Below are 26,830 nucleotides of genomic sequence, written 5' to 3' on the forward strand. Positions count from 1 at the left end.
GCCTGCATTACCCTCGGGTTGAGCCTTTGGGTACCAGAGCTGGCAGGTCTTAGTTGGGGGGCCTTTGCTTGTGGCAAAATCAGTTGGCATGGCAGGATAGGAACAGGAGAAGGCAAGGCATATCTGGTGGCAGGCTGTGGTCAAAGCAGGCAGCAGTCAGGCAGGTCCAAGAGTCAGGCCGAGGTCAATATCCAATATCCGTCCGAAGAGTGAAGGAGGGACAGATGGGCAGGGCAGGCAGGCAAAGAGCGGAACAAGCAGAGGAAGCACGAAGAAGAACTGAAGAGGCAACCAGAAGGACTGATGAGGAGACAAGGACCACAGAGGTCAGAGTTGAAGGCTGAAGACCTAGGACAAAGCTGAAGACAGGACCTGGGACAAGGACAAGCTGGAACTGGAGACGCAGGAACAAAGACACTGGCAACTCACATTACTAGAAGCACATTGACCCGTTGCCGAGGCACTAGGTGCAGGGAGCAAGGGCCTAATAGGCTAGCATGTCTGACATCATCATCAGGGGCCGTGGGGGATTTCCCGCCGTGGTCCCTATAAATCCCACAGAGACACACATGCAGGCCTCTAGAGGAATGCGCCGTGTAGGAAGTCGGCAGCATCCAGCCACATCAGAGTCTTTGGCGGCATCCTGGCACGTCAGCTGGGGTCAACCTGGGCCCGGGAATAGAAGTAAGAGCGGCTGTCCGTGGAAGCAGCCTGCGGCCTGCAAATTGCAAGAGCACTGAGTGGCGTAGCAAAAATGTGCACCTTATAAATGATCTTAAGGCATTGATAACAAGTAATAGATATTGATAAATCAAGAGTCAGTATATCACACTCTTCATGAATATTAATGACATTATATCAATATTAATTGAATTCCAAGAACGAATACCTAATTCGTGTAACTAATACCTATGTATAATCTGACGTTATGCCTACGTGATAATAGTTAGCTTGCTGGAGTAAACAACTCTAAATATATCCATGTATGATTATACTTGGTTACTAATGTTGGTATAATATATAATTTCTAGCCTGCTGGAGCTACGTCATTTCTCAGTACTTCTGCCTTCAGCTATTTCTAGCTAGGCCTAAAAGCACAGTCTCAATCCTTATGACTACTTAGCATAACCTAACCAAGGATTTCAAGCCTGAAATGCTGAAATTTATGACATTTTCATGCATAAATGTTGCATACACCTAAATTTATATAAATAAAATGATGTGGCTTGCCTTAAACAAAGCAGGCTGTGTTATTTTTCTGAAAGGTTAGCTGCAACTCAGGAGTACCCAGTTCCAGTACCCTTGTTTTATTGTAACATTTGCCTTTCTCTGCTATGTTGATGTTAACGTTTTAACCCCCTGTTCCTTGTAAACCGACATGATATGATCTGTATCATGAATGTCGGTATAAAAAAAAAAGCACTAAATAAATAAATAAATAAAATAAATAAAATCTATTGCAGCTGAAGACTGGAAGGTGGCCAATGTAACCCCAATATTTACAGGGTGATCCGGAAAACTACAGACCAGTGAGCCTGACTTCAGTACCAGGAAAAATCATGGAAATTATCATAAAGAATAAAATCACAGAACATATAGATAGACGTGATTTAATGGGACACAGCCAGCATGGATTTACCCAAGGGAAGTCTTGCCTCACAAATCTGCTTCATTTCTTTGAAGGGGTTAATAAACATGTGGATAAAGGTGAACTATTAGATGTGATATATATGGATTTTCAGAAGGCGTTTGATAAAGTTCCTCATGAGAGGTGTCTAAGAAAACTAAAATGTAATGGGATAGGAGGTGATGTCCTTTTGTAGATTGCAAAGTGATTAAAAGACAGGAAACAGAGAGTAGGTTTAAATGCTCTGTTTTCACAGTGGAAAAGGGTAAACAGTGGAGTGCCTCAGGGATCTGTACTTGGACTGGTGCTTTTAAATATATTTATAAATGCTCGGGAAATGGGGCATGACGAGTAGGGTGATCAAATCTGCAGATGACATAAAATTATTCAAAGTAGTTAAATCACAAGCGGATTGTGATAAAACTGCAGGAGGGCTTTGCGAGACTGGAAGATTGGGCATCCATGTGGCAGATGAAATATAATGTGGACAAGTGCAAGGACAACCCATGCTGTATGAAAAAGATCTGGATGCCATACTTGATATTACATTAAAAACATCATCTCTGTGCTGTGGTGGTCAAAAAAGCAAACAGGAATTATTAGGAAGGGAATGGCAAATAAAACAGAGGATGTCATAATGCCTCCGTATCGCTCCTTGGTGACACCATACCTTGAATACTGTGTGAAATTTTGGTCACCACATCTTAAAAAAGATATAGTTGTTCTGGAGAAAGGACAGAGAAGGGCGACCAGAATGATAAAGGGGATGGGACGGCTCCCTAGGAGGGGAGGCTAAAGAGGTTAGAACTGTTCAGCTTGGAGAAGAGACGGCTGAGGGGGGATATGATAGAGGTGTTTAAAATCATGAGAGGTCTAAAACGGGTAAATGTGAATTGGTTATTTACTCTTTTGGATAATAGAAGGACTAGGGGGCATGCCATGAAGTTAGCATGTAGCACATTTAAAACTAATCGGAGAAAATGCTTTTTCAGTCAATTCACAATTAAGCTCTGAAATTTGCTGCCAGAGGATGTGGTTAGTGCAATTAGTGTAGCTGGGTTTTATAAAGGTTTGGATAAATTCCTGAAGGAGAAGTCCATAAACTGGTATTAATGTATAGGGAATAGCTACTGCTTGTTGCTGGCATTAGTATCATGGGATCTACTTAGTTTTTGGGTACTTGCCGTGTACATGTAGCCTGGATTGGCCACTGTTGGAAACAGGATAGGATACTGAGCTTGATGGACCCTCGGTCTGACTCAGTATGCCATAATCTTATGTTCTTATGTTGATAGTGGGTGCACCTCTCATCTCCCTGTTACAGTCATTACTGGCACAGGAGCTTCCCTGACTCCCTCCCTGAACCTAAGTTCCTCTCACCTGTAGTGTTGGGGCACTGGGCCAAGCCCAGCTGTTGCCCTCCCTGGATTCCTTTCACTCCATGCTGGGATCAGGGGCTTCCTTGGCCCCACTTATCCCTTCCACAGGGCAGACAGAGAAGAAGGGGGAAGGAGCTAAGCCTGTTCACTCCTTCCCTGACCGATTCCTCTTTTTAAGGCCACACAACTTAATGGCAGCGGCCGTACCTGAGATCGGGGTTGAAGTGACATCACTTCAGTGCCATCCAAAATGAAAATACCCCAAATTTTCTGGTGTTTTCAGGCAAGACCATTTGCAGTTTGGATGTGCATTTTGTTTAAAATGAATACGTATTCTTAACATCCACAATTGTTCCTATAATCTCAGTGGTGGTGACGAGTTTGTGTAAGTGTCTCTTCATTTAAAGCAGAGAGTGTGCCTTTATGAAGAAGGGACTGTGCTGCTCGTAATATAGAGATTGCTCTGATTGTGAGGACAGGATCCCATTTCTACAACCTATCTCGTGAGAGAGGACATTTTGAATTGCTGCACTGTGATACCGACAGAAGGAATGAGGTAAATTTGTGTTATAAGGACCTTATGCTACTGAGGTACTACTGAACCTTATTCCTAACGCTGAACCTGACACAGAGGATGCATTTTCTGAATTTTGTAGCAGTGGCACTATTGGAAGGAATAAGGTAAATGTGTTAAAAGACTGTGTGCTACTGAGGCAATAAAGAGACTTGTTCTAGAAGCTTAAATAGTGGCAGGTTATTCATCTCCTGAGTTCTGGACCCGCAACACTGTGAGAAGGAACGGGGTGACGTGGGAACCGTTGTGGAGAGAGTGCAGCTCTAGCGAGCCGACCCATGGATCGCGTCACAGGAAGTGAGAAGTAAGGGCTCCCTGGGTGGAATGGGGCGTCCCAGCTGAAACTGGCTTTCCTTAGAAAAAGCCGAAAAATACCCGAGGTCTCAGGTGTTTCTCCCAATCCTTTCTCTTCCAAGGCGGCAGAGACTCCTCTAATTTTCTCCCTCTCGTTTGTTACTTGACCCTTCAGGCTGAAAGTCCCCAAGAGCCACGCAGCAGGAAAAACTCCCTCCTTCCCCACTTCTGGGCAGCAAACGTGGCAGAAAACGTCCCCCCGAAACCTTAAAAACCAAAACGCTCAACATCTCCAAAAACATCACCAAAGAGGGCGGAGATACCACAGTCCAAGCACTGGATGTGAATCGGGAAAAAAATGGCCTTCTCTCTTCCTGGCCCTTCCCAGAGCAGCTGCCTACAGTACCTGAACGTAATGCACTTTGAAATGGCTGAAAGGCAGAATCTAAATAACTAAAGAGAGCAGGGGACTTCTCCCCCTGAACGGGAGGGACTCTGGGATCCAGGAAAAACCTCCAGGATACAAGTTCAAAAATTAAACAAATTCCAACACACCCAGACATCCGGGTAAAACCCAGCCAAAGAGAAACAGGGTACAAAGCACAAGAGATCCTCTCTCTTCAAACTCCACAGAAAAAACACCACTCAGATCTCCTCCAACTCCACAGGAACGCACCACTGCAGCAGCCTCACGGGGGAGGGGGCCTTTGGCAAAGCTCCTACTCTTGCTTCCCTCACTGCATTTAAAATGGACTGATGTGCCTAGATTATTCCACCCGGAAAAAAAAAAAAAGCCCTGCTTGGCCCGGCGAAAAGTGCACGCAGGATTCCACAATGCGCAGAACTCTTAGCCGGATGATGAGGCAGCGTTTTTCGGGGCGTGGGAGGGGAATGTTTGTTTAGGGCGGGGGGGTTAAATCAGCGTGCCTTGCTGGCATTTTTAATAGTACACCCCCCGAGGATAGAAACATAGAAACATAGAAATGACGGCAGAAGAAGACCGAATGGCCCATCCAGTCTGCCCAGCAAGCCTCACACATTTTTTCTCTCATTCTTATCTGTTACTCTTAGCTCCTTGTTCTATTCCCCTTCCACCCCCACCATTAATGTAGAGAGCAGTGATGGAGCTGCATGCAAGTGAAATATCTAGCTTGATTAGTTAGGGGTAGTAGGGGCAGTAACCGCCGCGATAAGCAAGCTACACCCATGCTTATTGTTTTACCTAGACTATGTTGTACAGCTCTTGTTGGTTTTTTTTTTTTTTTCTTCTCCCCTGCTGTAGAAGCAGAGAGCCATGCTGGATATGCATTGAAAGTGAAGTATCAGGCACATTTGGTTGGGGTAGTAACCGCCGTAACAAGCCAGCTACTCCTCGCTTTGTGATTGCGAATCCTTTTTTTTTCTTCACCCCTGTCGTTGAAGCTATGCAGGATATGCGTGAAGCATCAGTTTTTTTTTTTGTTTTTTTTTTCCCCCTGCCCTTGAAGCAGAGAGCTATGCTGGAAATGCGTGATGTATCAGTCTTTCTCCCATGCCGATGCAGGAGAGAACCATGCTGGATATGCATGGAAAGTGAAGTATCAGGCACATTTGGTTTGGGGTAGTAACTGCCGTAACAAGCCAGCTACTCCCCGCGTTTTGAGTGCGAACCCTTTTTCTTCTCCTTTGCCGTTGTAGCAGAGAGCTCTGCTGGATGTGTGAAGTATCAGTTATTCTTCTCCCCTGTCATTGAAGCAGAGAGCTATGCTGTATATGCATTGAAAGTGAAGTATCAGGCATATTTGGTTTGGGGTAGTAACCGCCGTAACAAGCCAGCTACTCCCCTCTTTATGAGTGCAAATCCTTTTTTCCATTACCTCTTGCTGTTGAAGCTTAGAGCGATGTAGGAGTCACAGTAAGCATGTGTATGTTTATTTAGTAAGGGTATTGTGTCAATAGCCATCATTCTGGCGAGTCACCCACTCTTCATTGGTGGCCTCTTGACTTATGGATCCGCAGTGTTTATCCCACGCCCCTTTGAAGTCTTTCACAGTTCTGGTCTTCACCACTTCCTCCGGAAGGGCATTCCAGGCATCCATCCTTTTTGGCCACCCAATCAGAAAAACAGCGGGGGCTTAGGGACGGTAACTCTGTATGCGCATATGCCGGCTCGTGCCAAAGGACGCAACCATATTATAACATACGCGCGTCGATGCGGGCGTGATATAAAATAGGCTGAACGCGTGTGCATGTGTGCACAATTTTAGATGGATGCGTGCATATGCGCGCAAATCTCGTCTCTACCGCACAACTGGGGGAATTTTAGTAGACGCGCGCTGACACAATTCCCAGTTTTCCCAGTTCGCTCCCAGTTTGCCTAGGTAAAGGATAGGATTTCTAACTCCCTAGTTCATTAGCCTCACTCTTACCCTCTTAGCCCCTACCCTTAAAACTCCTCTGACCAGCCTAGTTTTTTTTTGTTTTAGGAGTTACACAGCATCCGTAGCAGAAGTAAAGTTACGCGGTAGGGGATCCCGGAGCGCACTTGTGCATGTAAGTATTCATGCACTGGTTTCATTCATAAATCTTGGAATGCTCTTGCCCTACCCAGAACACACCCACTCCCCGCCCCTTTTTCAGAAAAAAAATGTTGTGCGTGTTCCAGGAGATGCATGCATACACGGGTGCCCTTTCAAATCCGCGCGGCCCGACCTCTGCGCTTATCTCCCGCGCCGCACTTTTAAAATTCACCCCTTAAGTCCAAATTTTAAGAGGCCCACGCGTGTAAAATCTGGGGGTTAAGTGCGTGGCTGAGCCGTGTGCTTGCCGAGTGAATTTTAGAAACGGCCCAGCCACGCGCAGAACTGACGGGCCAACGAAAAGGGGTAGGCCAGGGGTGGGGGCCAACTGGGACAGCGGCCATGGGAAGCGCACGCCGGCAGCTGGCCAGCACGCCAAAGATACTTCTGCTCCAAAGGAGCAGTAAGTAATAAAGCAAAAAAAAAAAATAAAAATCTAACATTTAGGTAGGGGTTGGGGAGGAGAGGAGAGGAGAGGGGAAAGCTTAGGAAGGGTAGTTAGGTTAATAGGGATGTTCTCTCCCAGTCCGCTCCTTCACTCCTGTCACCGAGCGTTTTTGAAAATCCCTCCCCATTGCACATAGACAGTAAAATCTAGCTGCCGACGCGCGCGCATTATAAGATAGCCGTGGTCCATGTGCGCGCGTGCTGGGTGGAAACCGCGCGCACATGGACACACGCACGGACTTTTGAAAATTGACCCCCTAATGTGCCCACTTTACATGCGCCTTCAAGAGAAACCAGCCGGGTCGCTTCTCTTAAGAAACTTACATAAATCGCTGCTCTAAAAGCTCCATGCAGGGGCTGTTTGTGCATTGCCCCTAAATTTTATCCTGGCGCGCAAGAAAGAAAGGGTAGCAACAAACACATTGCCAGGACATGAGCTCTTCTCCTCCCACTATTTCTTGCCTACCCTGCTGAAGAAGGAAGTTAAGTGCTACTGGCACTGCTATGAGGAAGTAACTTCCCTTAAAACAGTAAGAGCCAGGAATGATGTGAAATGCTTTCTCTGTAGGAAAAGCAGGCGTGTGGAAACAAAGACTGACCCCGTGCCTAACCTTTCAGCAGCTTTCTCAGGAAGCAGGTGCAGAGCTTGCAGGCATGGCCTCGCCAGGATGGCCACAGAGCGCGCCTCAGGTAAGCTAAGCGCTGCTGCTGCACACAGGACAGAGTTCTCCTTCGGCACCTGAAGGTTACAGATTGCGAACGAACAAAGGGGAAGGCTTGTTGCCAGCAGGTCAGAGATGCTGGCACACTGCGGTTTAAAGAGGGTTCGACAGGATTGGAACAAAACTCAGTTTCCGTAAGGCGTCTGAGTGCACCTTGCCTGGGCACAGTCGTAGTCCTTCCAGACCGGTAGTAAATGTTTAACGTGCTAGCAACGGGGTCCAGGAATTCTGTGACTGGCGCACTGGAGAACTGCTCCTCCTCCTTATCATTACTATGGCACAACTAGGTGCGGGCAGCAATGTACAGAAGGCACAGCAGAGTCAGTCCCTGCTTTGTGGAGCTTACCATGTAGTGAAGGCAAGCAGATCAAACAGATTTCTGTGAGTCAATGGCTGTTTAACCATGGAAAAATACCCTTTGAAAACTGCACCCCCCCCCCCCCAAGTATATAGGGGGAAAAGGGTGGCAAGGGGGAGGGGGAAGGGCAGGCCAATGACGTATGCTCTTTATTTATTTACACATTAAAACTTCTTAGATACTGTTTTCTGGCATTATGCCAATCAAAGCGGTGTACAAATCTAACATAAAAACAAATAAAGCAAACATGAAACACAATAAACAAAATATAATCTCATAAAATAATAAATCCACTATTATCATCTAACCATGTAAAATAAATGCAAAATACAATATCATAAAACAATTAAATCTGCTCATATCACCTGTGCCTCAGTACTTTGCATCTACAGAGCACGGGGGGGAGGGTGACAAAGAATCCCTGCAGCACCGGCTGCCATGGGATTTTCAAAGGGGATTTTTCTTTTGAAAATTGGCTTGGAGGCCCTGTGGAGGGTGGCTGTGTTGCCCTCTTTGCATCTTTTGACGCATGCAAAAGGAGTAAACGTTTTTCCTGGTACAGAGTAGGAATGATTAATGAGGATGCCTACCTTACACTTCAATGGACTTATTGTTTTCTTAATGTTTTATTGTTAGGGACCTTTGTTTTCAGTTTTTATTTCATTTTTTTCCCCAAGGATTTATCAGTTGTTATTACGCTAAGAACAAAAACTGGAGAAATTAGTGAAAACAATTTTGTGCAATGAACACTGATAGATTCCTGTGAAAAATAAAATAAAAATGGTAAAGGAAGAGTCCTATTTATTGTAGATATTAGCAGGCAGACAGAAGTGGTAGCACTGCACATTGGGAGGAGGTGGTTAGACCACTGGATCCTGTATGGGGAGGTATCCTGGGATTTGCGTTCTGGACTCCCCTCTGCATGTCTCACTGCCTGCCTTTTGCTTCAGTTTACCTAAACCCAAGAAGGTAAGAGCATCAATCCTTCCTCCCATTTTGAAACTTGCATGTCATCCAGCTACTAGGAATAGGCTGCCTGTGAATCCACCCCAGAGCTGGCTGCAACTACCACTATTTATTATTTGCAAGGCACCGCTAGACACATACACAACACTGTGTTCAGATACACATAAGAAACAGTCCCTTCTCCGTGGAGCTTGCAGTCTAGCCGAGAGAAACATACACGATAAACCGGGCATGGGTCCTTCTTCGTGAAGGAGAAGAAAGCTACGGTAAGAGGGCTGAGGGGGTCGAGGGATTTTTAAATAAACCAAAACAAACAATAAACCAAAACAAAACAATGCCTATACACACCGCTATTTCATATATATTCATAATTCAATCATCTTTAAAAAAAAAAAAAAATCTCTCTAAAGTAGAGAGCGTATCTCAGGTTTTCTTACCCCATGTTTGGATCCGAAAGGGCTAATCAGATTTAGGGAGAAGGAATTCAAAGAATTGTCAAGATATTATTGCATCCATAGACCGATGTTTCAGCATGTGGTTGTAATAATGGAGTAATAATTTTTTAAGCTCGCCCTGCAATCTTGAAACATTTCTCCCTTGTAGGGATTCAGTGTTTTCGTGGCTAGTAACATCCTCTTTTGTGTTTCATGGTTTGTTTTTTTTTATTTACCCATGTCAGTCATAGCTTGCTCCTTTTTCTTCAGTTTCCGCAGAAAAGATAACCGTGGATTGTTAGTGCTTGAATTTGTGACATAATGGACATAATGTTAGTGCTTGAATTTGTGACATAATGGACATGCCAGACATAAATGTTAGGAACAGCTCTACAGTACAATATTATACATTTAAAAATGAAAGCAGTGAATCAGCTGAGCTGAAAAGGTTTTGTTTCCACTGACCTTGAGAAGACAGATAAAAAAAAAATAAAGGAGACGCAGGCAGTATTCAAAGTTGCAATCTCATTTCTTGGAATGATTTTCCATCACTCTGGAAAGGAAACAGGCTCTCAGTCTGTGGGGTCGTTTTGAGGAGGTTCAGGAGTGACTCTGCTGTGTAACTCCGGCTCTGAGATGGTGAGAGCAGTGACAAGGAAAGCAAGCAAGCAAGCAGAGTATTTGAATTCCTGGACATTTCTCATTTTAACCTCTCATCTGAATATATTTGTTGGAGCAATTAAAAAAATGTTCCTGCTTTGCATAATATAGAAGCAGAAGGCAGAGCAAGAGAATTAGAGATCCAAAATAAAGGTGCTGGGTGAGGAGAGGTCACGTCATGCGCTAGACTGAGCAGCAGCAGGTTGTGAGGGCTCCCACCAGCCGACCTCATATTTGTCATTATTGATTGCATTGTAGCTGGATGCCAAATACGGCAACGACTTTTAAAATACTCCTAAGTGCTCCATTCCAAAATTGTGGACTGATAAGATAGCTAAAGTGTCAAATGTGGATGATATTCTAACCTCGAGGGCTTTGGGGTAGCTGCTCCGCAATCGGAGCTGGGGAGAAGATTCCTCGGCCCAGATTTTACCCACTGAATCTCTGGAAACTCTCCAACAGTTGTTTAAAACTCTGTCTGTCTGATACCACTGACTCCAAACTCAAAGATGTGGTAGACAAAGTGCCTCAGCTCGTCTCTTTGGTGAATGTACAACAGGAGCAGGCTGGATATTGTGAAGGTTCGGGTAAGTGAGCTGGAGGATGGATTCACAACCTTTTTTTTATTTATTTATTATTTTTATATACTGACATTTGATCTGAGATATCACACCGGTTTACATTCAGGTACTGGAGGTATTTCTCTATGCCCAGAGGGCTTACAATTTAAGTTTTTGTACCTGAGGCAATGGAGGGTAAAGCGACTTGCCCAAGGTCACAAGGAGTGACAGCGGGACTCAAACGCTGGTCTCCTGATTCATAGACCACTGCTCTAACCACTAGGCTATTCCTCCTCCCTCTGGTTGCCCGATTGACATGCTGGGGAAAAAAATGCTCTCCTTGATAGACGATCGATAGGAAGGCTTAGGAGAAGCAGAGGGCGAAGAAATAATCTGCGAATCGTTGGCCTCCCTGAACAGGCCGAAGGCTCCGATGCAGCCGCATTTGCCTCAACATGGCCGCCCTCTCTCTCCTGGACCCCAACAACTGGCGGGAGACCCAGAGCTATGATTGCTCAGTCAGTTGCATGATTGTGGAGACAAATGGAAAATTTTGGATGCCGCCAGGACAAAGGGTGCCCTCGTGCTTGGAGACACAAAGGTATTTCTCTTTCAGGATTTCTGGCAGGCTGTGGTGAAAAAGAGACAAGAGTTTCGCAGAAGGAAATGACTGATGCCAGAGAGAGAGAGAGGGATACAGCGTGCTGTGTTGTACCCTGCCCCACTGGAGATCACTCCAAATGGGAAACCTTGTTTCTTTGATTCTCCTGAGGAAGTGCTTAGATTTTTGCAGCTGGAGGGCAGAAAACCTGATTCGTCTGGGCTGCAGAAACGGACAGGGAGCAGAAACTTTATTTGAGATGCCTGACTCCCTTTAGCTGATGGCTGGTGGGGCCCCTACGTTTGGCGAGCTCTTGCGGCCGCTGCGGAGCTTGCAGTGCATGGTTGTGGTGCGTCCTGACCCTCCCACGAATTTCTCTTTTCGTTATTTTTTTTCACTGGACATGGACTTCTTTATCTTTCCTGGCGCCCTTTTGGTTTGATTTCGGGTATCGATCACAGCATTTCCGGCTTTGTGATTCTGCTAATTGGAGCGGGGAAGAGGTGAAGCGGGGTTTGGGTGGTGAAAGAGGGTATGGAAGGTTTAAGAACAAAAGTTTGAAACACAGAGTGCAGCTGTTATCAGGTTTGTGTTCTTCTCTGATACTCTCATGAGAGTTTTCATGATTTATTGGACATTTACATCATCTGATTTATTACGCGTTGCTATGAGGCCCTGGTTTTTGCAGACTTGGAGTGTTGGCATCACCATTTAAATCAATATCCTTGAAAGTTCGGGGTGTATCGTCCCCAGTTAAAAGGACCAGAATTTTACAGTTTTTTGTGTAAAAATAATGCACAGGTTGTCTTTCTTCAAGAAACTCATCTGTCCAAAGATGAACATCTTAAGTTGAAAGCATCTGTATCATCAAAGAGTGAAGTAATTCAGCTGTAAAGATTTCAAGTCGTCGTTTTCACCTTCTCAGTAAAAGAGAAATGTTGGAAGTCACCAGATACATCTCAAGTGTTTCATTGCGTTGTGTCTTTGGTGATTATCTATGCTGAGATTATCACTGCTGTGTACAATAAATAAAATTGAGATTTCTGCTAAGCAATGCTATAGGCCTTGAAAAAAAAAAAAAAAGCTCCCCACCCACTCCCTGGGGCTGGAAACCCTGGAAGTACATCTTATGACTTAATAACAGTGTTTCACTTAAAATAGATATCTGAGACATGGCCTCTGGAACGTCTGTAGTATCCGGGTTCAGCCAGCTCAGGGGTAACAACTCGAGGCAAAAGGAAAACAAACTGATTTAGATGTTAGATGTTCACTGTAACATCTATTTTTCTTGAAAACTGGACAAATATGTGTGAGGGTAGTTTGGTTAAGTAACCGTTTCTTTATTTTAAGGTTACCTCAAGGCAGATTGCTTCTGTAATGAAAGCCCACATACCTTTGAAAAAAAGAAGCTTTTAGCTTCTAGCAATGAGAGGCTGCAGGAGAGGTTTTGCCTTTGCCAATCACTAACACTATCTCCCCATGTGTATTACTTTTCCAGCAATGGGCAGGAGGAGGGGGTTTTGATATTTGGGATTCCTCCCCTTGCCATAATCCCACCTTTCATGGGGAGGCTTGTGTGGGATGTAAGAATGCTGAAAGGTTTGTGGGACCCTTGTTGCTGGGCCTTCCGTGTAGGTTGACTCAGTCTACGTGGAAGGCCCTGTAGCTGGGGCGCGACTGAGCTGGTTCGAGACCGGTCCAGGGTTTCCCTTTAGGTTTGCCCTCGGGTTTCGGGGGGGGGGGGCAGCAGGACTTAGGCGAGAGTCTCGTGGCAGGTGGCCATGAGAGAAGTCCCAGCCATAGCTGGGGTCAGAGGCAGGTGGAAGAACAGAGGTGGTCATGGTTCAGGCTTTGGTCAGAGGCAGGCAGCAGGCGAGAATGGTCGAGGTCCAGGCTGAGGTCAGGGGGGCAGGTGGCAAGCAAGAATGGTCAGCCTGCAGCCCACGGTCAGATCTGAAAGTCAGTCTGAGGCAGGCGAGGAAGACTCTGGGAGAATGAAGACACCAGGACGGGGAGGACGAGGCAGGCAAGAGAGACAATGCAGGATCAGGCACAGGAACACAGCGACTCACACTACAGCTTCTCTCCCTCCCCCAGTCTGGACTTGGACCCGGATCCGTATCACCCCTGGTTGATGATAACCGCCCAACACTTTTCTCCCTACCAGGTACACTCCAGCCATCCCACAGTTTAACCTGCAGGCATCCCTATAGCCTGTTCGAGCTGTCTGCGTTGCCAAAGTTTTAATCACAGGATGGCCGAAAGGTGCTGGCAGGGTCTCCTGTATACCTGAGAGAGAACGCTGGAGTGAGCCAGAATGATACTGTAGTGTTTTGCCTCGATACATAGTAGAGAAAGATACTGTTACTGATGTTCTTGGGCTTTAAGCTCATGCAAAGCAGTAAAAGGGCATCAATAGCGCAGTGCAAGTTCTGAAATGCCCCGCGTGCTGTGTGGAGCATAGTGCATGCTTGATCGTATCGATTCACTTTCCTGCTGTCTGTTTCTGTATGCAGTGCTTCATACTGGTGCTGTTACAACCAGATACAAACAGAAAAAAAACCCCATTGATATTCTCATTTTGCTTTATGTTTTGGAGATAAATAAGGGATATATCTCTGGCAATTTCATTTATCAGTTTCTGCAGCTAAAACTGTAGAAGCCCCCATGTGCTTTCCATAGGAGGCCTCCCTAGGTTTCGGAGTTTGATTGAATTGACAGGAAAGGTTGTCAATACTGCATAAAATATGAATGAATTGTACATTTTGTAGCAAGACATGCATATCTAATGCAGGAAAAAAAATGCTTTTCCAGTGACTTTATTTTTGTTTTTCTGCAAGCTGAGCCAGGAGCGAATCCTGGAAATCATGAAGATGGTGAAGAATAAGGAAATAACTGCAGATGAGGCCCTAGACTTGGCACAAAGAGAGAAAAATTCAGAGGGAACCAAACTGGCAAATTCAGTAAGTCTGCGCTTGAGACTTCTTGTGTACTGATAAAAACAGGGACCTGGTGGTCTACTTCCTTAGGAATTTCAAGCTTAACGTAATCAGTGGTGTTTATATTTCGGAAGACACCAGCTTGCCCCTTCTTTGTCCCCATTCCCTCCATCTGTTGGCCTAGTTCTTGGGTATTCCATTTGCTTTGCTCCAAATTAGCTTATTTTGTATTGAAGGAGCGGTGTGTGCCTTTGTTACTACATCCTTATGCTATCCCCTTTCCCCCCACCTCCCCTGAGAGCGATGTCCATGTCTGCAAGGCACCAAACTTGGGCAGTGCCTCTGAAATATCACTTATAAATGGCGCGCTAGGATTGGACAATGGAGGTCAGGTGATCAGGCAGCAAGCTTCATTGTGCTGCACGGTCATCCAAGGATCTTTGCAGCCAATTGCTCATGACATGTTTGTGGTTTGTATTCTTTTCTGTGTAACACTAAGTCACCAAGCAAGCATACTGAGGGTAATAAGCACACAGCCTGCATAGCGTTAAGAGTGTGTGTGTGTGTGTACATTGTACCCACAGACTTTACCAAGTATTTTCAAAGTGAATTGATGCGTGTAAGCTTGCTTGAAACTACTCATTTAATCAGTGCACTCATTCACTCCCGTAAAAGTTACACCTCCTGTTCGGAGGGCATGTACATTTACTTGCACTTTTTAAAAAATAAAACTGTATGTGTGCATAAGTGTCATCTCCACCCCAGTTCCACCCCTCCTAGAATTCCTTTCCCCAATGCACATAAAAGTTCACACTAAGCTGGTATGGGGAAACCCACCAAATGTACCTTCTTCTTGGGTTTCAGTGCACAAGACATTTGGGTAGGGGAGACCCTGCTATTATCATGTTGACATGTTTGGGAAAATGTTTAATAGGGTTTTGTTGTAGTAATGCTTCGTGACCACTCAGTGGCATTTTTAGAGGTGTGAATGAACATTGTATTTTAGGTGATAATGCGACGATGTGGAAATGTACGTGTTCCCTTAAACATTTGGGGTTTTCTGACTGGGTGACTTAGTGTGTAGCGGGAAGTATAATGATGGGGAGTTTTGGGTGGATTTTCCCTTTCTGCGTCTGCCCTTTCTGAAATAGGATGGGTAATAGGGATCTCCAGAGATGTGACTAGCTGGAGCCAGCCAGCCTGCAGCCTGGTGGGCCCATGGTCCCTTCCAGTGGGAGTGGTACCCCATAGGAGCTTTTCCCTTCAAAGGGAAGGTCCTGAGGCCATGTAAACATAGAAACATAGAAATGAAGGCAGAAGAAGACCAAATGTAGAGGGAGTGGTTTCTGCTTCCTCCTGAGGAACTAACCAGGAGGTGAAAAAAAGATGAATTATTTCCTGCCTCTGAGGAAGTGGGCAGGAGAGTTAGAACAGGGGTGAGCCCAAGATGAGGAGAACTCCAGAGTGTCCTGTGAGTACAGTAGTCCGGGGACCGTGCATAAGGAGAAGGGTGAGATGGATCCAGATGTGAGTCAATTATGTTAATGGGAGTTGCATTAGTTCTGCTTTGGATGTGAATTTTGAGATGGCTTTGCTAAGAAGTGAACCCTTCTCTTTAACCAGGGTTGGGAACCTGAGAGCTCAGACTAACTCATACAAGGAAAAGTAATTGTGTGTAAAAAAGGAGGTGGAGGTGAAGGAAGCCCATGAATTTCTGATGTAACATGTAACCTGCTTCACATCCATGAAACAAAGTTAGTCGTTGGAAGTTGTGTCATATACTCTTATTTAGCCAATACTAGGGTGAGGCATGGGATCAGAGGCTATGGAGGAGAGTTGAAGGGAATCCCCCCTATTCAGCCTTTATTCAGGTCCACTTCACCATCTGCATGACGAAATATGAGAACCCACTAAATAAATTTGGAAGGGATGACCCTTAAGCAATAGAGAAAGCCCTTCCATCATATTTTGTACCCCGATGATGGGTTACACTGGGTTCTGTGCATACTTTTATGTGCATTGAGCAGTCATAAGTGAGCAAGTACAGGACTACTTCTAAGACCAAGTCCACAAGCAAAACATGTCAGGACAGTCTGAATTTTCAAGAAAGCTCATTGAATAACTGTATGGAGTGGCAGTTGCTCCCCTTAAGAGAAATATGGGGGTAACCTGCATGGCATGACAGATACTACCATAAGAGGCTTGCTGGGCAGATTGGATGGACCATTTGCTCCTTTCCCACCGTAGTTACTATGTTACTGTGTCATATTAAGAACAAAACACAAAAGGCTGCTAACTGTCCTTATACTAAACAAATATAATATCACAACATAAGGACACTAATTAATGGTATTTAAATATTGCAATTTTAACAAACATATAATCAAATATTTTTTATTTTTTAATATTAGAATTTTATTACAAATGCAATCTCCATACATAATATTTAATCACAAATTTTAATTGTTTATAATATTTTTGAACAATTTTTTAAAACCTTTGGACACCTATATCTCACACCAATACCCCTATTATACAATGATAAATATCCCCATTCCCTAAAATTTAAATACATACATTCATCCATCCACATCCATCCTTATATTATCACACACCAATTAAAATACCATCCCACCATGCTTTATTGCACCGTAACCCAATTCTTCAACATGCATTATTCCTTAATTCAGAACACGGGTATTCAAGATACACTTAATGCCGATCCACGATCTTCACATATTTGATATTTTCATCTTGCATCTTTCACTTCTCAATCAATTTATGGGATCCACCTCCCCAACAAGGAACCTCGTTTCGCCAATATCTCGCTGTCCCAAACCTTCAAATTCTTATGGTGTCCAACACTTCCTACAATATATACAATAATTAATTACAACAAAATATACATAATCAAATATATATTGACTGCACTTCCAGACTACTCACTCTCCATGGTGTTTTTTTACATCACCAACTCATCTCTTATATTCACTGGATATCTTCCAACAATCTCTCGAATCAACTACAACAAAATGATTGTTTAATCATATATCCCAACTACATATGTCTAATATACTCTTCTTAAATATCAAAACCATATAAACAAACTTACATTTGTAAAACCCAGTTCACATTATTCCGTTATTCCTCGCTGCTTTAAATTCTCTACCGGATGCATATCATTCACCTATTTAGAACAGCCATTTAAGTGCATAAATCCTACGTCAATGGCTTTGAAAGTTCTGCCTTCTAAGGCACACCTGAGCATGCATTAAGATAAATCCTTTACACTTCCCTCTTGTGAGGCAATGGGTCACACATTGCTGGAGTCACACAGGGAGGACTCGCCCAGTCTCATCTTACCTCTTACTGCCAAAGTAAACATCATCTCCTCTTAACCAGAAAAGCTCCCTCCCTTTATTGAAATGACTTCTATAATTTTATAGCTTTTCTTTCAGGCCTCTGTAATAAAGATAAGAACTCTACACAGTAATAAGCTAAAACAACAAAGAACTAAATCACACAAGCAAAATTCATTTATAAGCCAAATAAAGTAAGAAGCAAAAAATTTGATTCAGTCACTTTCCACTGCCAGTAAACTCCTGGATAAAGCGAGTTTTAGATGATTTTTGGGATGCGATATCTTAAATGCAAAAATATTTAAGGACCTGTTGGGATACTTTATATCTACTGTTCTGTACAGAGGTTTTCACATCACATATGATATTGTGGGAAGTGCTGTTGTAGTTTTGGAGCATTACTAATCTCAGAGAAGCTTTCATTCAGTGCTACTTGGTTGGATAAGTACTTAGTCGGATACTTATCTGGCTAAATGATGGGCGGGAAATGGGTGTTTCGGGGAGGACCTTCTTATGTGGTTAATTTAGCTGGATAAGTAACAATATTTAAGCTTATCCAGTTAAGATAACTGGATAAGTTAAAGCTACTCCATAACAGGTTTAAAGTTAGCTGGATAAGACTTACCAAGCTAGCTAGTGATTTTTACTGGAATGTTCAGCAGGATATCTCTGCTGCTGAATATCCCTTGCAAGTTAGCCAGATAAATCTTATTCAGCTAACGTACTTAAATGATTAGCTTTGAATTTCTACCCCAGAGATAATAAATTAGGTTAATTTTCCATCTGAAAATTACCTTACCTCAATCTTTCAGAGATGTGTCTTCATTTGAAATAAATGGGTAAAATACATTTTTGCTTCATTATTGGACCCCTGAAACATGTGGAGACTCCCATAAATTTAAATAAACATTTTCATTTCATTCATTTGTTTAACATTCAGATTTATGACACATTGAAAAGTGCTGCAGTGTGATCGGTAATTATAGCAATCAACCAATGCCTGTGTGAGATAGAAGATGGGCAGGAGCTGAGGTGGGAGAAATAGGCAAGTCGATCGGACATAGGACCAGTCAAGGTGAAACATTTTTTAAATTAGCTTTTAGCTGACATCTGGATCAAATGACAGTGACCAGGGGAGGCCAGGGGATGACCAGAGCATCCACGCCCTCTGAACAGTGCTCCGTTCTGCGACTGAAGAACATGGGAGCCTTTGCATTGCCCAGGGTGGCCATCAGATCCAAGTAGGGAGCTCCCCACTTGCGTACCACCAGATCCATTGCCTCCTGGGACAACTCCCACTCTCCGGGGTCTAGATGTTGACGACTGATGAAGTCGGCTTGAACATTCTCCTTCCCCGCAATGTGGGAGGCCACCAGTCAATCCAGATGTCGCTCCGCCCAGGAGAGAAGCTTGCTGGCTTCCAAGGCCACCAGAAGACTTCTGGTGCTGCCCTGGCGACTGATGTAAGCTACCGTGGTGGTGTTGTCGGAGAGGACTCTTACCACCTTGCGACGGATCAAGGGTAGAAAGGACTTGAGTGCCAGATGAACCGCTCGGGCCGCCAGCCGATTGATGTGCCACTGGGATTGAACTGAGGACCATAGGCCCTGGGTAGACTGATTCTGACACATCGCTCCCCAGCCAGAGAGGCTGGCATCCATCATAACAATAATCCACTGGGGAGTCATCAGGGGTATGCCCTTCAGAAGGTGAGTGAGCGAGAGCCACCACTGCATGCTGGCGATGGTAGAGTCAGAGAGCGGTAGAGGTGTCTGAAACTCCTCCGAAACCGGTTTCCAGCGGGACAGCAAAGCTTTCTGTAAAGGACGCATATGCGCAAAAGCCCAAGGAACCAAATTGATAGTTGAAGCCATAGAGCCCAGGACCTGAGAGGGATAGAAGATTCTGCACTTGATTCATAAGTTTGAGTGCCCGAGACTCAGGCAGCAACACTCTGCCCACTCGGGTGTTGAAGCATGCTCCCAGGAATTCCAGGACCTGAGAGGGCTGAAGGTTGCTCTTGGAGAAGTTGACTATCCACCCAAGGGAGGAGAGAAACAGTAAGACTTTGTCGACTGCTGTCTTGCATAGTGCCTCCAACTTTGCCCGGATGAGCCAGTCGTCCAGGTAAGGATGGACTAGGACTCCGTCCCAGTAGAGCAGCCACCACCACGACCATAACCTTGGTAAAGGTGATGGTGCGATAGCGAGACCAAACGGGAGTGCCCAAAACTGGAAGTGCTGCCCCAGGATGCTGAATCGAAGATACTTCTGAGGATCCTGGTGGATCGGGATGTGAAGGTAGGCCTCCGTCAAGTCGAAGGAGGCCAGAAATTCGCCCGAGTGAACTGCCGCTATAACCGCCCTCAGGGTCTCCATTCGAAAATGGGGAACTTTGAGGATCTGGTTGACTCTCTTGAGGTCCAGAATTGGGCGAAAGGAGCCTTCCTTTTTGGACACTACGAAATAGATACTGGCCGGACCCCCGTACCTGTAAAGGAACTGGGACTATGGCTCCGAGCTCTTGCAGTCGTATAAGAGTCTGACATACCGCTGGACACTTCAGACTTCCGCATGGAGAGACTAGGTAGTGGTCCGGGAGGTCCTGAGCAAATTCTAATGCGTAGCCTTTTTCGATCACGTCGAGGACCCACTGATCCATCGTAATTTTGACCCATTCCTCAAAAAACAGGGACAGACGTCCACCTAAGTTGGGAACGTAGGAATGGGCCGGCCATATTTCATTGTGAAGAGGACTTTACAGCCGAGCCTGTCAGGTTACCATCCCGTAAGGGGCATCGGCCACGAAAGGAATGAGACCACGGCTGTGATCTAGTGGAGGTACCTCTTTGAAACGATCCCCGTGTTCTGGTGATATACCAGCGCTGCTCTCTGAAATGAGAACATGAGGGAAAAAAGGACTTAGACTGTTTAGGACGGACCTCAGGCAGCTTATGTATCTTGTTGTCTCCCAAAGATTTAATAAGCTGTTCAAGGTCCTCACCAAAAAGCAACTTACCCTTGAAGGGAAGCGTGCCCAACTGCGTCTTGGAGGAGGAATCTGCCGACCACTTGCGCAGCCAGAGAAGTCGTCTGGCTGACATCGCTGAAATCATAGCTCTGGCCTGCACCCGGAGTAAGTCGTAGAGGGCATCAGCCCCATACGCCACCACAACTTCCAGCCGTTCTTCCTGTTCCGCCTCTGCAAACGGGAGGTCCTGAGTGCTGAGTAATTGCTGAACCCAACTGAGACTTGCCCACCTCATGAGACTGCTACAGACTGTCACCCGAACGCCTAAGGCCAGGACTTCAAAGATCTGCTTGAGATGCAGTTCCAGTTTATGATCCTGAGTATCTTTCAACAACGTAGACCCCACCACTGGGATGGTGGTTCGTTTGGTGACTGTGGAGACTGAAGCATCAACCTTGGGAACCTTAAGCATCTCTAGACATTGGTCAGGTAGGGGATAGAGTTTATCCATTGCCCTACCCACTTGGAGACCTGATTCAGAGGACTCCCATTCCCAAAGGAGAAGCTGGAACATACGTGGAGGAGCCCTAAATCTCGTCAGGACTGGGTCCACGTTTCCTGGAGTAGCGGCAGTGGCAGATTCTTCAGGTGGAACTTCAATCCCCAGCTCATCTAATACAAAAGGAATGAGCGGATCCAGCTCTTCCCTTTGGAACAATCTGAGAACCTGTGGGTCGTCCCCCTCAGTAAACGGATTTGGGAGAAGTAAATCTGTATCTGGATCGGGATCAGGGGTAGGAGAGGGCTGGGGAGGTTGGAACACCCACTACGGTCCTGACCCTGATGGAGCCCTGCGCATCAGGAACCTTAGGGGGCTGGGGAAGGGACACCTTAGGGAGTTTCGCTGGAGGGGGGTCCGGAGAGGGATCATCCTCTTCCTGCAGGCTGGCTAAATAGGATTTGTGCATTAAAAGCACAAAATCAGTAGAGAAATAAGGCTTAGATTTCTGGGGTAATGGGGGAGGGGGGACCAAGGGAGAAGGATCAGGGACCCCCTCTGGGAGTCCACAGAACTTAAATCCGGCGGCAAATCCGCAAAATCAAGCTCCCCTCACCCCCGAATCCACTTGCAGAGCAGAGCTCAAAATGGCCACCGTACCCACGGTTTTCTGTGAGGGAGCCAGCCTGAAAACACTCTTGGGAGCCCGACCATGGACTGCCGACCTCGCCGCCGTCGCAGAGGGACCCTCTCCGCCAGGCAAACATGTAGAACACAGCCCATCGCAAGAGAGCCGCGAAGGCTCCCTGCAGGCCAGACAGCCCGCTGAACGCGGCATGATCAAAAGAAAAAAATGCCACGGAGAAATGAGAACAGTTGAGCCTGGCTGCGATTGCAAGCAGGAGTAGGAGAATGAAACCTGCTACACTACTTTCCCTGCACGGAGCCAAATAAACGCGGGTGAGCTGTGCTGCCAAAATCTTTATTTAGGCTCTTTTTCCAATCTTATTTTTTTTTTTTTTTTAAATCGCAGAGGCATTATTTCTTCCCTGCTATGGGACCCGAGGCAATAGACTTCTCAAGGGTCAGGGCAGCCAGGCAGAGGTCACCCGGAAAGGAATCCTAGACTGAACAATCAAGGGGCAAGCCCCCCTAGGACCCTGCAAGAGCGAGGAGACAGAACTGTCTCCCTTAGAGAAACAGGTTTTGAATTTTTGTTGTCCAAGAGAAACTTTTTTTACTTGACTTTTTTTTTTAAATATAAAGTAGAATCAGTAGATAAGTAATACTTGCTTGATCCTGAAAAAGGTATGAAACAAAATCTCACAGAGAGAAGGAAATTAGCAAAGAGAGGGAACCGCAGGTTCAACTGCCTGCATCTTTTATTTTGTTTTTGTATACCGACATTCGATCAAGATATCTGCTGGAGACAGAGAAATACTGAAGGGAAGCAGGGGGGGGGGGGGGGGGCTCTGTCCTGATACCCTTTCAGTTTTTCTCTGTCTCCATCTCCTGGACAGGAGGCTCAACCCATTGTCTGGACTGATCCGGGTACGTACAGGGAATGTTGCATTTCTGCTGCCCAGTCTTTGCCCCTGCCCTACTAATGCTAGCCTTGGGTGACTCTCCCACCATTTTCCCCTACCACAAAGCAAGAGGGAGAGAAACAGTTGGCAATGGCATATGCTTTCCCAATTTCAATTTCTTATGGCTTGAGCTACCTTCCACTCCTGGCTTTCTGCAGCTAAAATAAGTCTCAAAAGAGTTTAGGGGAAGGATTCCCCCTTTTCTCACTGCTGCTGCTACTACTACTACTACTACTACTACTACTACTACTACTTGTGCTTCTGATAGGCTGGGCTGACTTTGCTGAAATACTCAGTCCTTTGTTCCTGCCATTTTTCTGCCCAGTCATTCCCTTCTTTCCCCCTTTGTTTACAGTAGCATGATTGAATTGCAAGTGTATACTGGGGGCTTTGATATCACAATATATTTTATTGATACCAGACCACTCACCAGCACTACTCTAATACTGACTGTCTATCAGTCATGCATATTCAATAAAGTTGACAGACTGAGCTCATGTCAGTGCTTAGCAAGCACAATGACAACTTGCCAAGTAAAGTTAGCAGCTTGCTAGTGGCACAAACTCATTCTCTATCTTACTAGGGCTATCCCTATGTCTTTTTCACACACATACACACATGCATAGTGAATGTGTGTGTGCACAGCTGATTGGCTCCTTCTGCATTCACAAAAAAAAAACTGTCAAAAAAAAGAATAAACTGAGAAATCTGAGAAAATTCTAAGTAGCTCATTTAAAACAAATAAAACAAAAATCACAGAAAATTATTATTTTTCACTCAATGCATATTTAAGCTGTCAAATTCATTGCCAGAGAATGTGGTTACAGCATTTAGTGTAACTGACTTTAAAAAGATTTGGATAAGTTCCTAGAGGAGAAGCCCATAAACTGCTGTTACTCAATAAGGAATAGTAGCTTGGGATCTATTTAATGTTTGGGTTCTTGCCAGGTACTTGTGACTTGGATTGGCCACTATTGGATACAGGATGCTGGGCTTGATGGACCCTTGGTCTGACCCAGTATTCCATATATTCTTATGTAAGGCTGGCAAGGCTGCGCTTATTTTCACTGCAATCTGTCTGCAGATAAGCCGTGGAGTGCATTGTGCACAGTCAACAGCCACAAAAAAATGACTGCTTCTCATGGGAAAGGTACTCAGATGGATAGAGTTTTACAAAGGGCCAGTCATTCTTGTGGCACCGGAGTGGCCGCGGAGACCATGGTTCGCGGATCTTGTGAACCTCGCAATGGAGGGTCCTCTTCGCCTCGGTCACCTTCCAAACCTACTGCGCCAAGGTCCCGTATTTTTCGATCAGGCGGATCGCTTTTGTCTAGCGGCCTGGCTTTTGAGTGGTGGCGACTGAGGAAGAAGGGTTATAAGGAGGAGGTTATATCCACGCTGTTACAGGCATGTAAAACTTCTACATCTCTCACTTATATCCAGGTCTGCAGAGTGTCTGAGAATATGTGTGCCGAGTCCAGAGTACTGGCATGTAAGGCCCCGGTGACTCAGGTCCTCTCCTTCCTAGAGATTGGTCTCTCAAAAGGTTTGTCCTTCAGTTCCTTGTGGGTGCAGGTCTCGGCTCTCGGTTCCCTCCTAGGAAGGGTCGATGGTTACGTGGTGGCGGCCCATCTGGATATTGTTCGGTTCCTCAAAGATGTTAAGCATTTGAACCCGCCCGTCCGGGCTACTTGTCCATCATGGAGCCTTAATTTGGTGCTTCGAGTTCTATGTGAGGCGCCCTTCGAGCCTCTCCAGTGGGCAACTCTTAAAGATCTGACTCTCAAGATGGTATTCCTTGTCTCTATTTGCTCGGCCAGGAGATTGTCCGAGCTCCAAGCCTTATCCTATAGGAAACCCTTTCTTCGTTTTTCTGATTCAGGTGTTTCTCTCAAAACAGTCCCATCCTTCTTACCGAAGGTTGTGTCCTCTTTCCACATAAATCAGTCCGTAGAGCTCCCGGCCTTTTCTTCAGAGGATATTGCCAGTATGCCGGGCGGTGAACTCCGGAGACTGGATGTGAAGAGGGTTCTACTGCAGTATTTACAGACCACAAACGAGTTCCATGTCTCTGATCATCTTTTTGTCTTGTGGAGCGGACCCAATAAGGGGAATAAGGCTTCTAAAGCTACTATTGCTAGATGACTAAAGGAGGCAATTGCGTCGGCGTATATCTGTCGGGGACAGCCCGTTCTGGAGGGCTGAAAGTCCCATTCTTTGCGTTAACAGGCTACCTTTTGGGCAGAGAGTCAGTTGGTCTTACCACAAGAAATGTGCAGAGCGCCTACCTGGAAGTCTCTGCATACCTTTGCTCGACATTATCATCTCGATGTCCGGGCGCCAGTGTTTGGCTCCTTCGGTAGACAAGGTGCTTCAAGCAGGACTATCTCAGTCCCACCCTATTTAGGGAAGCTTTGGTACATCCCACTGTCTGGACTGATCCGGGTACGTACAGGGAAAGGAAAATTGGCTCTTAACTGCTAATTTTTGTTCCTGTAGCACCACAGATCAGTCCAGACTCCCGCCCTGACTGCATCTAACTCTAATCCATCCGCTCGAAGTTTTTTCTTCATTCACAACATTTTGGATATATTTGCTTCCTCTCGGAACTTTAAGGCACCGGAAGTATCTACATGATAGATATATATGTAAGAGTGGTTCTTTACAATGTTTGAATTGTTCAAATTACCAGTTTATTGTTGCTTGCTTGATCTTATGCTACTTATCTTTATATTTCTCAGCTTTGTTAACGTTTATACTGAAGGGACGCGGGGGGGGGGGGGGGGCTCTGTCCTGATATAGGATACCCTTTCAGTTTTTCTCTGTCTCCATCTGCTGGACAGGAGGCTTGTTGCATTCGTCGGTCTCAGACTGCTTCGACCTCTGTGCCTCATCTTTCTTCTTTCTCTCTCCTCAAGCCTTGGGAAGATGGCTGCTGCCGCGTCTTCATGCCGCTCTCTCCGGCGTCCCTGGAATAGCAATGGCGACGGTGTTCACCATGATTTTCCTGAGGGCCTCCTAGGGTGTGTGCATGCACGCCACCCATGTCTTTATCCACATCATGGCGGGAACCTCGGGGGCGTCCCCTCCGAGTGACGTCATCACATCCTGATATTTAGCCTGCCCTTCGTTTGCTAACAAACCGAGTTAGCAAGGATCGAGATTGAATTGGAATGCCTCCGGTCTAAGCTGCTCTGCTGCTTCCCAGCTGCTGCAGGAAGCTCTCTCTCTGCCCTTCGTGGTAATTCATCGCTAACCTGGGTACCTGCTCCTCGGGGGCCCTTATGTTCTCTTTCAGGTACCTATCTGGGATATCGGCTACTCGCTCCTCGAGGGCCTGCTCTCCTTTCTCTGTTGCCTACTATGGAACTACTTCTCCCTGCCAGGATCTTCATCAATACAGCTATCTACTTCAGTGAGTACTAACCTTGTCAGTCTGTCTCACCTTCAGCTTCAGCGCTTGGAGTCTTCATCCAGGACCTTCCATGGCTACCCTGCGTTGCCCATCATCTACTCTAGTGTGGGACTGGTCTCCTCTGCTGAGGACCCCTGGACTACTTCTACTGGGTTACCTCATTGCTGTCCGCTCCCCGGACAGTACCATCAAGCTATATACAAAATACAAATTCTCTGTGTTTGCGTGTATAGAGTCTAGCCTAGTACTGCGGTTCCTCATGGGGCTCCTCCCCGAGGGTGTGGACATCACCGCAGTACTCAAGAATCCACTCCAACATCTCAAAAAACCATAACAAGGCTCAACCCACTGTCTGGACTGATCCGTGGTACTACAGGAACGAAAATTAGCAGGTAAGAACCAATTTTCCTTTGAAAACCATCAGTGTGCTTCTCCATGATTACTGCTTCTGAGGTAATGGAGGCAGTATTTAAAAAAATGGACTCCCTGAGAAGATATTGAAGAGCTAGTATCCAAGAAAAATCTTGGGGCTTTAGTCAGTAGCATGTTAGCCTCCATTGAGGAGGTGGGGGAGATAAATGATATTGATGGTGTTGAGAGCAACCCCCAGGAAAAGAAGACAGATTTGATGGAAAAGTTAATCTTCTTGAAAAGCAATCTGGTTTCCCAGAATTTCCATTCAAGTGGCAGGTTGACTGAAAGCACCTTAGGGATCTTGGTGCCTATCTGCCTTGCTGCCATACACTGATATACCACCCTGGGGAACTTTCTGCCACTCTGACTTGTTGCTATAACACTTATCCTACACTTGAGGGTCTTTCTGCCATTCAGCATTGCTGGCATATCCCAGACTTTTCACCCTGGGGGTCCTGCTGCCACTC

General features: G+C 45.6%; 1 protein-coding gene across 1 annotated transcript in view; it reads left to right on the top strand.

The window, feature by feature from the left end:
- The first annotated feature begins 7,421 nt into the window (after positions 1-7,421).
- The window catches only part of LOC115098097 (disheveled-associated activator of morphogenesis 2-like), a 102,098-nt gene continuing 82,689 nt past the window's right edge, over positions 7,422-26,830 (top strand). Inside the window, exons 1-2 of the mRNA XM_029614413.1 lie at positions 7,422-7,569; positions 14,021-14,143. Of these exons, the coding sequence (XP_029470273.1) occupies positions 7,534-7,569; positions 14,021-14,143 (159 nt within the window). The 5' untranslated portion in view covers positions 7,422-7,533. The remainder of the gene's footprint in view (positions 7,570-14,020; positions 14,144-26,830) is intronic.

The sequence above is a fragment of the Rhinatrema bivittatum genome, chromosome 8 (assembly GCF_901001135.1).
Source record: "Rhinatrema bivittatum chromosome 8, aRhiBiv1.1, whole genome shotgun sequence".
Lineage (NCBI taxonomy): Eukaryota > Metazoa > Chordata > Amphibia > Gymnophiona > Rhinatrematidae > Rhinatrema > Rhinatrema bivittatum.